Source organism: Lissotriton helveticus, chromosome 5_2 (assembly GCF_964261635.1).
Source record: "Lissotriton helveticus chromosome 5_2, aLisHel1.1, whole genome shotgun sequence".
Classification (NCBI taxonomy): Eukaryota; Metazoa; Chordata; class Amphibia; order Caudata; family Salamandridae; genus Lissotriton; species Lissotriton helveticus.
Window position 1 is genome coordinate 425,687 of NC_136066.1, and position 16,097 is coordinate 441,783.

Genomic DNA, 16,097 nt, shown 5'->3' on the forward strand with positions numbered 1-16,097 from the left:
GTTTTATCTCCCTCCGCGTTTGAGACAGCTACTTTATGGTCTGATACGTTGCCATCCTCTGTTATATCCACAGCTGCTTTGTCTCCCCCTACCCTTGCATGCGTTTCCCAGTCTGCGAGCACGACCCCAACCCTAGCTGACCCATCATAAGTCTGAACTTGGGCCAGAGGAAGTGTACAGAAATGTTGAGGTTTTATTAAATTATCGAGGATGGATGCACCATAAATGTCCATCATGGGACTCTCAGCACCCTATACGAGAAGTCCATCCTATTTTTCACTCTGAAATACCGGAACTTAAAAATGATCAGGTTGTGGTGACTAGACCCAGTGTAGAGGTGTGAGTACAGGAGCAGTGGGTTTACACCCCTTGGAAGAGGAGTGAAATCCTCGCGCTCAAATCATAACTACCTGACCCCCGTAAAAATCCTACGGCCTATTATAAAGAACTCACAGAAGCAGCTTCTTCAGCTGGTATGACCCTTGCTGACGTAGAATTATTTTTTGCATTGTTGGTTCCTGTTGATGTATGGCGTCAGGTGCATGACCAGGATCATGCTCCGGAGTTAGGCGGAACTTGGGAACAGATAAAGGATTGGGATAAGGAACGAAAGCCTGGTGATAAACTGAAACCCGAACTATTGGCTTTACCTGGTCAGATCATAACTTACATGCATTCCTTAATTCTGCCTCGTAACGTGGATTGGGCTAAATTGACAGCATGTAAGCAGAAGAAAGACGAAAGCGTTTCTAATTTCTTCACTAGAATTGAAGGTGTATTCATTGACTTTAGTGGACAGGATTTATCAGTAGAAGGCGGTGTACGATTATTTGTTAATCGTTTTGTGACAAATTTGTTGCCGGAAGTCTCTGCGCGGCTACAAGCCGCTGAGAGTACTTGGACCACTTCTTCGCTCTCGGTAATATTGAGTACGGCCCAATATTACGAGAATCGGGAAAATGAGAGTAAGGATAAAAGCGAAGAGAAAACAAAAGATCTTAAGACACGAGTGTTGTTGCAACAAATTATCTGAGGTCGAGGGAGAGAGAGAGGCGGTAGAGGTTTCGTCCCGAGGGGGTCGGGAACAGGACGAGGCGGAGGGCCGGCTGTTGCTTTGGGACCAAACCAGTGCGCTTACTGTAAGGAGGAAGGGCATTCGCGATTCCAGTGTCCATTGTTGCTGGCTCAGAATGGGGCTATGAGAGGAAAAGGAAGAGGTCGAGGTGGTGTGGATCGCAGAGATATGCAGTGAGAGGGGGCAACTCATGTAGAATCAGAAAATAATTATTTCGATAATCCGAGAGGTAGGCAGTATTATAATGAGGACTATACAATGGATGCAACCGAAGGGTATGCCTATACATAGGACAGCCAAGGACAGAGTGGGGGCCAGGTGTCAGTACCCATTGATCAGCAAGGTCCTTATGTAAAGGCACATTTGAGAGGAACATCTGAAAAGTTTTTAGTGAATACGGGTGCAATGAATAGTTCTATTTCTCGCTTGCTGGTCCCAGGGGCTGCTCTGTCTAGGCAAAATAATGTTTTGGTGGGATTCTCGGGAATTCCGGTGGTGAGCCCCATTTCCAAACCTATTCCGTTTACTATTGGTCCAGTTACAGTAGACTCCCCATTTCTTTTGACTTCCCATTGTGGTGAAAATTTACTGGGCTTGGATTTGTTTAAGAAATGACATGCTAAAATTTATTGTTCACCTGATGGTGTTTATTTAACTATCAATTCCCCTGGCAAGCATACTTTGCAGTGTTTCACTAAAAATGAACCCCTCCCTCCTGAGTTTGCTGCTATTCCTGAGACGCTGTGGGCCACTGGAGATACAGATGTAGGATTATTGAAGATTCCTCCTGTTTCTATTACTTTGAAGCAAAATGCTCAACTTCCACGTACACCTCAGTACAAAATCTCTCCGGCAGGAGAGAAAGCTTTGCTTTCCATCATACAGAATTTGATAAAGAGGGGTGTAGTGGAGGAGACGGGTGCTAATATATGCAATAGTCCCATTTTACCGATCTTGAAAAAGGCCCCTGTTGGAAGTGATCCTGACTATGTTGATACTTATCGTTTTGTGATTGATTTGCGCAAAATTAATAAAATAGTGGTACCCTGGGGTTTCTGACATCACTACTATTCTCACTATGATTCCTCCCACTTTAAAATATTTTTCCATGATCGATTTGAAGAATGCTTTATTTAGCATTCCGATCCACCCTGATAGCCGTCATATTTTCGGCTTCTCATTATCTGGTCGCAGCTTCCAGTTTTGTCGCGCTCCCCAGGGGTACACAGAGAGTCCTAGTATTTATAGTCAGGCTTTGCAGACTTTGTTGGATGATTTGGTATTGCCCCCTGGTAATGTGCTTTTGCAATATGTCGATGTTGTGTTGGTGGCCTGTGACACTGAGGAAGGTTGTAAGGAAGCCACTGTTAAATTATTGTCTCATTTGGCGGCTAATGGCAATAGAGTATCTCTTTCTAAATGTCAACACTGTCGACAGGAGTTGACCTATTTAGGTTATCTACTGTCACAAAAGGGGAGGAGACTAACCCCTGAGCGTGTGACTACCATTTCTAACATGTCTGTACCTCGTACTCAACGTGATGTTTGTGCATTTCTCTGCATAATCTCTTAATGTCGCCAATGGATCCCTAATTTTTCTCTTCTCACTAAACCTCTCCTGTATTTAACTACTAAAGATGTTCATGAACCTGTACCCTGGACTGATGATAGCCAAAATGCTTTTGACTCTTTGAAATCTGCGCTTTGCTCTGCACCCGTTCTGGGTACCCCTGACTACCAAAAACCTTTTGTGCTTTATGTACACGAGGTGGATGGTTGTTCGCTTTCTGTGTTAACACAAGGATTTGGTGGTAAGCAGAGACCTTGTGCCTATTTCTCAGTGGTGTTGGATAAAAGCACCAGAGCACTTCCTAGCTGTTTAAGAGCTACTGCTGCGGTTGCAGTGGCTATTCGACAGTCGGAAGGGCTCGTTCTGAATACTGACCTCACAGTGATGGTACCGCACGCTGTGGATACATTATTGAACAAAAAGAAGACTCAGCACCTTACGAGTGTGCATCTTACAGGTTACAAATTGACTTTGTTTGCTCCCCACATTACGATTAAGCGATGTGCCACTCTGAACCCTGCTACGTTAGTACCCCTCCCTTCGAACTAAAAGAACAATGATGTTCATGATTGTATCTTTCGGACAGAGGAAGAGACAAAGGGATGGGTAGATCTGACGGACATTCCCCTATCTGACCCTCAAGGGGAGTTGTATGTCGATGGTTTTTGTTTCAAATTACCAGATGCCACGACAACTGCTGCATATGCGATAACTACTCTGCACACTGTAGTTGAGGCTTCTCGAGTACCCTATCAGTCAGCACAGGCAGCTGAGTTAGTAGCATTGCTTCGGGCCTGTGAGTTAAGTGAAGGATTGAGAGTGAATATTTACACCGATAGCCAGTACGCCTTCGGCGTGGCTCACAGTTTTGGCCAACTTTGGGCTGAAAGAGGTTTTCTCACTTCCCATGGTCAGCGAATACAACACGGCCCCTTGATTTTGCGATTACTGACAGCATTGACGTTACCAGAAATGGTAGCTGTAGTTAAATGCAGTGCACACAAGGCAGTGGTTGACGCAGTGGGTGAAGGTAATGCTTTTGCTGATCAAATAGCTAAGGAAACTGCGAAATCCAAATTGACCTCAATGTTTATGACTAGCTCCGCTAGGTGGGTGGCGGATACAGAGATGTTTGATAACAACATGGAGAGTGTCCGAGAAATACAGAAAGAAGCTACCCCTGTTGAACTGGCTAGATAGGAAAAGGAAGTGGGGAAATTAGATGCAAATGATTGTTGGATTGATTTGACAGAAAAACAGCGGTGGTTGTGGCCCAATGCATTGGTGAATGCCGTAGTGACAATGGCACATGGTTCAGCTCATATCGGGGCAAAGGGTATTTGTGCATTATCAGATCCTGTGTGGTACAATCCTAATATTCCAAGAACTGCTGCGCATTTGGTGCAATATTGCATGGTTTGTTTACGACATAATCCTGGGGGCAGGGTGGAAATCTTGCACCGCCATCTCTGCCTTTTGAGGTACTTCAAATGGATTATATCAAGCTGGAGCGTGTTAATAATTTTAAGTATGTCCTGGTCGTGGTATGCGCTTTCAGCAAATGGGTGGAAGCCTACCCGACCAAAGAAAATACTACTTTGGCAACAGTAAAGGCATTGGTAAAGGAATACTTCCCACGCTATGAATTTTCTCGGGTGATCTGGAGTGACAACGGTGGGCACTTTAATGCAGATCTTATCAGTCACATTATTATTATTATTATTATTATTATTATTATTATTATTATTATTATTATTATTATTTTAATTTATAGAGCGCGTAGTCACCCATGAGTATCCCAGCGCTAAGATCAATACAACTGAGGTTCAACAAGGGGGGCCTGGGGGGGACGGAATTAGGGGAAGAGGTGTGTTTTCAATCGTTTCCTAAACCGTAGGTAGTTGGGTTCAGTTCTCAGGTCGCGAGGGAGGGTGTTCCAGAGGCGTGCAGTGTGAACCGAGAAGCGCCTTCCACCTGTTCGGGCCTTCTTGATTCTGGGAATGATGATGAGATGTTCCTGGTCGGATCGAAGGGATCTGGGGGCTTTATAAGGTTTAATAAATTTTTGTAAGCTTGGGGGGCCTTTGTTTTGAAGCAGTCTATGTGCCAGGCAGAGGGCCTTAAACTTCACACGCTCTCTTACCGGGAGCCAATGGAGGCGCTTCAGCGCTGGTTTGGCCAAGGCTCTGACAGGGGTGTTAGTAAGGATCCGGGCAGCTGCATTTTGGACCCTCTGTAATTTGTTCAGGGTAGCCTCCGGCGCTCCTAGATAGATGGAGTTACTGAAGTCGAGCCTAGAGAGTATCAGGCCTTGGATCAGCAGTTTTTGAGAGTTGGGGGGAAGTAGGGTCAATATCTTTCGTATAGACCTAAGGAGCCCGAAGCACATCCCGGCTACCATTTTTGCTTGTGTTGCAAATGATAGGTCTTTATCGAGCCAGGCCCCCAGGCTTTTTACCTCTGGTTTCGGGTCTGGGAGCGGACCCAGAGAGGGTGGCCAGATGTTCTGTAGTGAAGAGGGCCCCTTCTGACCAAGGAGGAGAATGTCAGTCTTTGAACCGTTAAGTTTCAAAGATGATTTGTTCATCCATCCTTGTATCTGCGACAGACAGTTGTAAAGGTCCGCAGGTTGTTGGCTAGGGTGAGAAAGGGACACCACTAATTGTGTGTCGTCAGCATAGCTGACGATGCTCACTCCGAACGGAATAACAACCTCCTCCAATGGGGACATGTAGATATTAAATAAAGTGGGGCTCAGGGAGGAGCCCTGAGGCACGCCACATTGGAGGGGAGTGTCGGAGGAGCGGGTGTTATTCTCCCAGATTTGAAAAGAGCGGTGACTCAAAAAGGACGATAGCCAGGATAGCGCGGTCCCTTCAACACCTACACTCCTGAGTCGTTGAATTAGGAGCTGGTGGTTGACGGTGTCGAAGGCCGCACTGAGGTCGAGGAGGATGACTGCCACTGATCCTCCTTCGTCCAGGAGTGCTCTGGCCTCCTCCACTGCCATAAGGAGGGCGATGTCAGTGCCCTGTCCGGGGCGGAATCCCGTCTGTGAGCTTTTAAGCCGGTTGTTGCTCTCCAAAAATTGTGAAAGTTTCCTGTTCACAAGTTTTTCCGCGATCTTACTAGTTCCCGGGAGGAGGGAGATTGGTCTGTAATTTGCCAGGTCGGCAGGGTCGAGGGAGGTTTTTTTTAGTAGTGCTTTGACCACTGCCGCCTTCCAGCTGGGTGGCACAACTCCCTGTTGGAGAGAGGCGTTAATGAGGTGGGTGAGGGGGAGAGCGATCGTGGGTGCAACTTTTTTGAGGATACGTAAGGGCGCAGGGTCCCTGGGTGATCCGCTTTTAATAATATTCAGCGTATTTTCAACCTCTTCTGTCGTCACTTGTCCCCAAGAAGTGAGACATGGGGGGGGTAGGGGAGTTATTGGATTCTTTTTCCACGTTCAGATTTGTGGATGGGATGGAGTTGAGGATTTTTTGGATTTTCTCCATAAAGAAGTTGGCTAGCTTGTGGGATTTTTCCTCGTCTGCCTTGGGGTCTGGTGGGCCTCTCGGTCCGGGATCGGGGACTTTAAGGAGTTCTTTTAAAATGGTGAAGGATTCCTTACTGGAGCTAGCGGAGTGTTCTATTCTTTCTTGAAAGAACAGACTTTTGGTGTTGCGAAGGGCGGTTTTATAATTTTGTAATGCGTTGTGGTAAGCGTCCTTTTTTTCGTTGGATTTATCCTTCCTCCAAGAGCGCTCTGTTCTCTTACATTCATGTCGTAGAGATTTGAGCGCCGGAGTGTACCAGGGAGCGGGAGTCACTCTTTTCGTATGTCTAAGAGTGGTGGTATTGGGAAGGAGTTTATCCAGTGAGGATATGAGCCAGGAATTGAATTGTTCGTCGGCCGTCACCGGGTCCGTGGAGAGCACAGGTGTGGAATCTGAGAGCATACTGGCCCATTCAACTGGTGCAAGCTTATGCCAACGTCGGTCTGTCACTCAGATTTTAGGGGGTTGAGGGGGTGCTACGACTAGGTGCCAGGAAAAGGGGACTAGGAAGTGATCTGTCCAGGGGAACGGGATGGGAGGGCCCGAGGTGATATCCATGATGTTGGTCAGGACGGGGTCCAAAAGGTGCCCCTTATCATGGGTTGGTTCGTTGTTGATCATTCGGATGTTAAACGACCTAAGGTCCTGAAGGAAGTCCAAAGATGAGGAGTCTGTGGGGTCATTAAGATGAAGGTTAAGATCGCCTACGAGAAGAAAGTTTGAGGCGGAGGAAGCTAATTGTGACACCATATCAGTGAGGGCGGTGAGGAAATTCCCTGGTGTCCCCGGAGGACGGTAAATCAACAGTCCTGAGAGGGAGTGTGCCGGGGAAATTTGAAGGGCGAAGTGGCAACTTTCGCAATCCTCCACGTTGGCATTCCTAGTCCTACAAGCAAGGTGTCCTCTATAAATGATTGCCATCCCCCCTCCTCTCCTTTTAGGCCGATGTAGGGTTTGAATGAGATAGCCTGGGGGTAGGGCATTGACAATATCAGAGTCCGTGCTAGCAGAGAGACAGGTGTCTGTAAGAAACAGAGCATCTAGGCCATAATCCAGTATCAACAGGTTGATTTCATGCGCATGCTTAGGGAGGGAGCGGCAGTTAAGGAGGCCGAACTCAAGTCCTGGCTTTCCAGCGCAATGTTCGGCTGGGTTGCATCGTGCGCAGTTAACAAAGGGTTTACCTTCGGCATGGATGTAGTGGCACTCCTGATTTTTTTCCTGATGGAAGGCCCGGAGCATGTCACTAGTGAACACCAAACGCTCGTGCGGCAAATCCGGCAGAGCACCTGGGCCTGGGTCCGGCTGGGCCCGGACGGGCCCAGACGGGCTTACCTTAGGCGTGCCTTTGGCGCGCTGACGGCGCGCCCGCTGCGCCCGTCCGCTGCGCGTCCGAGAGTTGCACATGGTTTTATACAGGAAGAGGGCGTGGGGGGTCGTGGCCTGAGGAAGTGGGCGTGGCCTGTGAGCAGGCTCGCTCGCTAATGGTGGTGCTGGCGATTTCTTACCCCGTGGCAGCGTTCTGATCGGCTGCCCGGGTGTTAAGGTACAGGATGAGTGCCCCAACCAGCCTAGCAGGTGAGGGAAAAGGGTGCAATTCGTATAAATCAATAAACACACATAAGTTTTTTTAAAATGCTACAAATTCGAGCAGAGCTCCCGGCTGTGCCTCAGGAGTACAGGATCTGGGGAAGGCTGGGCGTCGGCGCTTTATATAATCAAAGGGGGCGTGGCCTGAAGAAGTGGGCGTGGCGTGTGAGCAGGCTCGCTCGCTAATGGTGGTGCTGGCGATTTCTTACCCCGTGGCAGCGTTCTGATCGGCTGCCCGGGTGTTAAGGTACAGGATGAGTGCCCCAACCAGCCTAGCAGGTGAGGGAAAAGGGTGCAATTCGTAAAATCAATAAACACACATAAGTTTTTTTTAAATGCTACAAATTCGAGCAGAGCTCCCGGCTGTGCCTCAGGAGTACAGGATCTGGGGAAGGCTGGGCGTCGGCGCTTTATATAATCAAAGGGGGCGTGGCCTGAAGAAGTGGGCATGGCCTGTGAGCAGGCTCGCTCGCTAATGGTGGTGCTGGCGATTTCTTACCCCGTGGCAGCGTTCTGATCGGCTGCCCGGGTGTTAAGGTACAGGATGAGTGCCCCAACCAGCCTAGCAGGTGAGGGAAAAGGGTGCAATTCGTAAAATCAATAAACACACATAAGTTTTTTTTTTTTAATGCTACAAATTCGAGCAGAGCTCCCGGCTGTGCCTCAGGAGTACAGGATCCATTTGTAATGGACTACAGATTAGGCAGAAATTCCATGCGGCTCGACACCCCCAGTCTGCTGGGTTGGTCGAGAAGTATAATGGAATACTGAAGCTCAAATTAGCAAAGATTCAAGAAAGTACTGGATTGAGGTGGCCAGATGCTCTGCCACTAGCATTGATGTCAATAGGGGTTACCCCATATTCTCGCTCTGGCTTATCTCCTTATGAGGTAATTTTCGGGTGCCCTGCCAATGTTTGGGGCATCCCGAGACCAAGAGCATTTCGTGATATTGAGTATGATCTTTTCCTCTAATCCCAACATCATAATAAATGACGTCATCCTGGTACCCTGGTCGGATCATGTGGAGAAGTGTGGCTCACTGGTTAGAGGAGGCAGACCCTGAAGCAGAGGTCAGACCCGGGACCAGGGTTCAATTCCCGACGCGGCAGGGTCTTGAGCACAAATGTCCACAGACTCGATAATTCTCGCTTCGGTGCCTACTCGAATCATGGGTTCACACTCTGCAACTCTGGGCAATAGCTTTCTTAATCTCCACTACGGCCCCCCTGCGGCGGGATGCCTGGCTTTCACCTTGGGGATGCCCAGTAGGGTTATCTCACAGGGAAAAAGCCAGGACGGGTTCCCAAAGCAAGCGCCTTGAGACCTTGCGGTGATAAGGCGCTATATAAGAACCTTTGACATGACATGACATGACATCATAAAGTTGTCCCTTTCACTTTAACCATCGATCAGACCAACACCGGCAGGGCCCCCAGCGCAAAGAATTCTCCTTCCAAGAATGGGATAAAATTGATATTGCCAAACTTCACACACACCTTGATGCGACAATTTCAGGGCTTGCCCATGACAGCAACTTTGCCAATGAGCAAGTAAACAACTGGATTAAAGCCGCGGTGCTGTCTGTCGCACCTCTTAAAACAAATCTCGCTACAAGGAGAAAGACTTCTGAGCCTTGGTTCTCGGAGAGGCTTAGACTGCAAAAGCAGACCTGTAGGTGGGCTGAAAGGAGATGGAGGGTTAACTACGAGGACAGCGAGAAACATACCTACTGTAAGACTCTAGCCACCTTCAAGAAGTTTATTACTGAAGAAAAATCGACCTTCTTTACTAAAAAAATCAAAGAGGCCAATAGCTTGAGTAAAGAGCTTTTTGCCATGGTCAAAAAGCTTACCAGAACCACGGCTAAGCAGATTGAAGGCAGCATAGGGCTTTGCAATAAATTGGGTAAATTTTTCACAGATAAAGTTAAACTCATATGCGACTCGATCCCTATCCTTAATCATGACACACGGACTTTGGGAGAACCCCAGCGCGTCATGAGTAATCACACAGAGCCAGTGAAGGCAGGATTTCAGTTCTCCACCCCTTCAGTGGATCAGGTGCACCAACTCATACTAACCACAAAGTCAGGGGGCCCCTTGGACCCGTGTCCTCCCAAAGTCCTGCACATGTTCCCAGAACAGGTCAGTAAGTAACTTCAGCGGCTCATCACTAGGATTATTGAGTCGTCCTGTTTCCCGAGGGCCTGGAAAGACGCTTCTGTCCTCCCACTCCTCAAAAAACGGAACCTTGACCCTTCGATCCCAGCCAACTATAGACCTATCTCGAGAATTCCTTTCCCGGCGAAAATTCTGGAAAAACACCTGAACACCCAACTGTCGAAATTTATCAAGGACTCCCAGGTTCTTGATATTTCACAACATGGGTTCCGGGGAGAACATGGGACGGAAACCGCTCTGATTACGGCGGCGGAGAAGATTAGGAGGATTCTGGACAGGGGGGGGGGGGAAGGCTGCCTTAATTTTATTAGATCTGTCGGCAGCCTTCAACACCGTTAACCACGTGCTGCTCCTGTCCCGTCTTAAAGAAATAGGGCTGCATGCTTCTGCTATCACACTTATGGCCTCTTTTCTGGGAGAAAGATCCTTCAAGGTGCAGCTTGGGGATTTTTCATCAAAATCATTCAAATCCCCTTGGGGGGTTCCCCAGGGCTCCTCTCTAAGCCCCACCCTTTTTAATGTCTATACAGCCCCGCTATCAAACATTATTAGGGACCACGGTTTCCTACCTATTTCTTACGCAGATGATACACAAATAGTAATGGACATATCCAATAACACCTCAGAGACGGCAGGCAAATTCCGTCCCTGTATGAATCAGGTCAGTGTCTGGATGCAAGCTAATTGCTTGAAACTAAATGGAGATAAGTCCGAGGTCGTGCTGCTGGGAGCTGACACTAACATCTGGTCACCCAACTGGTGGCCGGACGGCTTAGGCAACTGCCCATCACCTGTGGACAGTGTAAGGAACCTTGGATTCATGTTCGATTCCAAACTCACATTTAAGGTCCAAATTAACAAACTCACCTTCTCGGTCTGGTTTACCCTGAAGCTAATTCGTAAACTACTGCCGTACATCCCTCCTGACGCCTGTAAAACACTGGTAATCATGCGGGCCTTTTCCAAAATGGATTACGGGAACGCCATATGTGCTGGCCTACAAAAACAGCTTCTCTCAAAACTCCAGCGGTTGCAGAACGCTGCAGCCCGGCTGATACTGAACATCCCCAGGTTTGAGCCGGTGGCCTCCAAGCTTAGAAATCTTCACTGGCTACCGGTTGAGAAAATAAACCAATTTAAGCTGGCATGCCTGGCATATAAATCCATGCATGGGTCAGGGCAGCATTTCTTGAAAACAAACATGGCACCCTACATTCCAGCTAGGACGCTGAGATCTATCCGTGCTAACCTCCTCCGCATCCCTCGTTTCAAACAACTAAGATGGGGGGGAGAGGTTTTCTGCTGCACTCAGCGATAACCTGGAACAAACTCCCTGCAGAAATAAAAAACAGCTCATCTCTGCTAATTTTTTAGAAAGAACATAAAGACCTGGCTCTTTTCTGGGTAGCCTGGCCCAGACACCTGCACGACTCACCCGATGCCCTCCGCTCAACAGTCTCAGTCATTTCAGCGCCAAGACGCCCGTGGGCATTCGTGCGCTCTACAAATCCTATAATCAAATCAAATCAGACAGACTATCTGTATGCTTTGATTAAAGATCTCTAGTCCATTCATCAACAGGTCTCAGCAGTTTTTCAGACCCTGCCGGAGGGTTCCAGACACAGCCTGGAGCCAGGACAGTGGGTTCTGGTCCATAACTACCAGCAAAAATCCAGCTTTGAGCTCCGTTGGTCTGAACCAATTCAAATCCTGTTGGCTACGCGGACGGCGGTAAGAGTGAATGGCAAGCAACACTGGATCCATGTGCCACATCTGAAAAAACTAACCCTCCCGCTTCCTTATGATCAGCGAATCCAGGAAGAAGTTCTGACCCAGGAAAGTGAGCAAGTTCCTCGTTGTGTTCCTTTTTCTGACGCCCAGGTACTTGGAGAAGGGCAAGGAGAAGGTGTCCCGGGCTCAGAAGGGGCTCTGTCATCAGCACAAGTGATTGCCCCAGATTCTGTTGCTCCTGTTGTTGAACGAGAGGCTTGCAGTACTTCTGTTGCACCGGATTCATCATCCTCTGTTTTGTTCTCTAATCAGGAAGTGCCTGGCCATGCTCGATATAACCTGCGGCCCAGAAAACCACGCGGTACCCCATGTGAATATGGTAGGAGATAGGGAGAGACTTGAGCGACAGGTTACAGACCTGCTCCATGAATGTCTGTTAGATGCGCTTCTTGGGTACTGAGTGAGACATTGGACTGAACGGGCTGAGAGCCTTGAACATTTGCTTGCTCTGTTCAGAAAGAAAGAAGAATTTCTTGTTTAAAGGGGCCCAGGTTGTGTTTTCTTCAAGGGTGGTGTGAGAACATAACTCCAACGTGAGAAGTTTGCTTCGGTCTTAATTGTGATGAAGATAGGATCCTGCCTGTGAGGCTCTAGTCGTACACAGGAAAGAAGCACCCTCTGGCAGGTTGGACTGCATTGCCAGAGTTTATTTTTGGACTTTTAGCTAGTATGTTTCCCTTTGCTCATTTCGTTCCTGGAGAGGAACGTCCCTTTGTACCGCGTTATTTCCCTACATATATGCCTGCCTTTTCCAGTTGGACTCAACGAGTCAAAATTGCATTTATAGTTATTATAGTGATATTATTAATCATGTTGATGGGAGTATTTGTCTATTTAGAATTTCGCCACCCTATGCATACTGTTTTAGGAATAACTGCCCCACCTCTGGAAGATGAGTTTTATACTTTAGCCCCACATAAGGTAAGGCACCGTCAGACTTATGCAAAAAATGTATTTGTAGAAATGCTTCATCAAACACACAGCACCACCAATACTACAAATTGTCTGGTGTGTGGCCTACTGCCATCTGTTATGCACAAGCATGATTTATTCATACCCCTACCCTTGTCTAATGTAAATGTAAATGTAAATGTATTTGAGCTTGTAAAGCGCACTGCTACCCGTCCGTAGGTTTCCTGGTGCTGTATAACTCTGGGGAACCCGTCCTGGCTTTCCCAGTGGGATGGTCCCTGCTGGGAGTCCCCAAGGTGAAGCCAGGCATCCCCGGAGTTGATGGGGCCATTGTGGAGATTAGGTAAGCTAATGCCCAGAGTTGCCGAGTGGAACCCCTGATTAGAGTAAGCACCGAAGCGAGAATTATCGAGTCCGCTGACCCAAGTCCACGACCCTGCGTCCCAGGCCGACTTCTGCTCCCGTGTCTGCCGCCTCTAACCAGTGAGCCACACTACTCCACATCTGTGGAGTTGTGAGGCTTGGTTTAAACTACTCTCAATGATGTATATGCATTATGCTGTGGACACTCAAAGATTTTCGGAAAAAGATTATAAAATGATTTTAGCATACATTGAGGTTCATCAAGGATTTGACCCTGATGGAAATAATGGAGAGGGAACATTAGACCCGAATGCATGTATGAATATGTATACAACGCATGAGAACACCACTTGGTTAAAAAACTAAATTTTGGATTTTGCTGAATTTAATTTCACCCAGTATTTTTGACATTTTCAAGAACGTAATGTTACTGACGATAGAGCCATTCCAGTGCCTATATTAAATAGTACCTCTGCGTTCTGTGTTCAGGGAGTAGGGTACATATCAGTAGGAGAAAGTCGATGTAATTACACTTATCAGTTGCATACCTTTAGCAGCCCTCCCTTGTTAACCCCTCGTAATGTATATTTTGTTTGTGGAGAAAATGCCTCTACTTGGCTTCCACGAGGTTGGGCTGGACTCTGCTACCTCTCCTTTCTGTACCCTCCAGTTTATATCGCCCCTTCTAATTATCACAAAGATCACCGCCTAGATAAACAAAATCTGCCCGTTAAGAGGAATAAAAGAGAGATAGACACTACCAATATAGATCAGACAGATACTCTTGAACAGCATTTTACCGACATTGTAAAGGGAGTATTTCCTATCTGGGGGCCTATAATCACCAGCAAAGAGGTACGCCGTTTGCCCACAGTATTCGAAAGGGTAATTAACACTACTGCAGGACTATTGACCAATTTAACAGTAGAGCTTCAAGCGACGAGACTCGTTTTGCTTCAAAATCGTATGGTTTTAGATGTTATCTTGGCAGATCGAGGAGAAGCATGCCGTGTGGTCGGCAGTTCCTGCTGTGTTTACATTCCTGACTCTGCCCCTACTGTTCATTTGGCTATCCAGAAGCTACATCGTTTGGCTTCTGAAATACATGCAGAGACTGGTACATGGTCCCTCTCTGGTTGATTCTGGGGTCTGTTGTCTACCTGGGGATGGAAAATTCTGATGGTGCTGGCTGGTATAGCCGGTATCATATACACGTGTTGCCTTTGTGTACAATGTGGACCTGCATGTTGCTCTTATTGCGCAACTAAACTCACCTCCTCCTTGGCAGGTCCATCCCCAGCAGCAGTAAAGGCTCAGCTAGTTCAGCAGGAAGTCAACGATTTAATTCAAATTGATGAAGGGATATTCGAAGTCAGAGCTGTTATAGTTAGCTACATCATGCTAAAAGGGCCTTTCTGAGGGATAAAAAATAGATTTCTCATACATAAGGAATATCAGACCTATATTATGTTAGCATGATGCATCTACATGTACCCCTTTCTGCCTGATATATACATATATGCTTTTGCAGGGAGGATAGCATTTATTTCCTCCTCGCGTATCTACTGCAAACAGAGTAGGCCGAAAACCATACAGATGCCATTTTCCAACTTTTGCTCAAACAGGGGCTGTGATCACGTGTTACTCTCCGGCAGTTGTCAAGCTCCAGTTCATATGAGTTACGGGAGCAGCTGAACGTAGGCTGTTCACGTGACTGTCCTGAGACTCAAGGTCGCATATGGCTTTGGGTGCGATAAGCGCATTCCTGGAGACACCGTGCCTACACTCCCGGGCACCAAGACGAAGGGAGTCACCCGTCCTGACCTTCCCAGTAATAAATAGTCAAGCTTTGAACTAATCATGTGTGCCATATATGGTCCTTCCCTGGAGCTCGAGGGCCTACTGGTGTTTTTCCTTTTACAGTGATTATATGTGCTGAACTGACAGTATATAACCTAATGTTTCAATGCAAGCCAACAGTCTTCTCCGCGCACCTGATGGGTGAGGGTTGGAGAGGCTCCTCTATAGAGTATTTTGCTTAATAAATAATTGAACTTTCTTCACTGCCAATGACTGATTATTTGGTAATGGGATTGGGGCTATTGGTAAGTGTAGCCCTTTATGTTATTTTTTCAAGTACTTCACATATGCATATTATTCTTGACCCTGCTTCAACAGGAATAACACAGACCGAACTGCCAGGCCAGGTGCTTGCTGAATCCGAAAACAAGCAACACAAGACTGATTTTGCCCTGATTGGGGCTCGTCAGTCAGAGCAACTTGGTTCCAGTGGCACAATGAATACCAGACCGATGCCTGGCATACCCGAGCCTCACTGAGTGTCACACTAAATTGTACCAAAAAGTTATGGATGGCATTCTTGATTACTCTCAGCCACTGGTAATTCCTCTGGGCACCTTCTGATCCATTGTTTATTTTGCACATCATGCCACCTCAGTCTAGACCTAGTTATGGACTCCAATAGAAAGTCCAGCCCAAATTACCCATCAGACCCAAACATAGTGGAAGAAACCCCCAGAGGATCCATAAGGATCATAGTTAAACTAAACTGCAGCCAAGCACTAAAGAGCTAGAAGACTTTTAGGGCTGGGTCTCATGCCCAGAAGGAGCTAACCATCTCTGGATTTTGAAAGTTTACCTGTGTTTGAAATTGTAAATAATGACTTCCCTGTAAATACTTCTCTTGTAGAAAGGTAAACCTTAACTGCTTGACCACGCTGCACTGAGAGTCAAGTGCTCAAATGGAGTGGTTGGTCATTTACCTGGGGTGCGGTATTCTGGCCAACAGTCCACGAGTATTGCCAGACCACTACAGGGGAGTTTCTCAGATCAGGAAGAGGGTCTGTGAAAGCAGGGGCAGCCGGGCATTACCTCGTCGCCTTCATCCACCAAGGCCTGGAAGGCATCGTACAGCGCCTGGTACGCCCCGACTGTCACCAGCACATTGCTGAGAGGATCAAGATCCCGGCCAAGAAGCTTCCCAAAGAACTGAGCCAGGTTCTTCACAAGAGGAGGGTGACCCTGCAAAGGAAAGGGGGAGGCAGGGTGAGAGAG

The 16,097-nt window shown here is 47.4% G+C and overlaps 1 protein-coding gene across 1 annotated transcript in view; it reads right to left on the reverse strand.

Moving 5' to 3' along the window:
- Nucleotides 1–16,097, reverse strand: part of LOC144761129 (kynurenine--oxoglutarate transaminase 1-like) — a 263,160-nt gene that overhangs the window by 172,720 nt on the left and 74,343 nt on the right. The window contains exon 3 of the mRNA XM_078646588.1: nucleotides 15,915–16,064. Coding sequence (XP_078502714.1) covers nucleotides 15,915–16,064 — 150 coding nt within the window. The remainder of the gene's footprint in view (nucleotides 1–15,914; nucleotides 16,065–16,097) is intronic.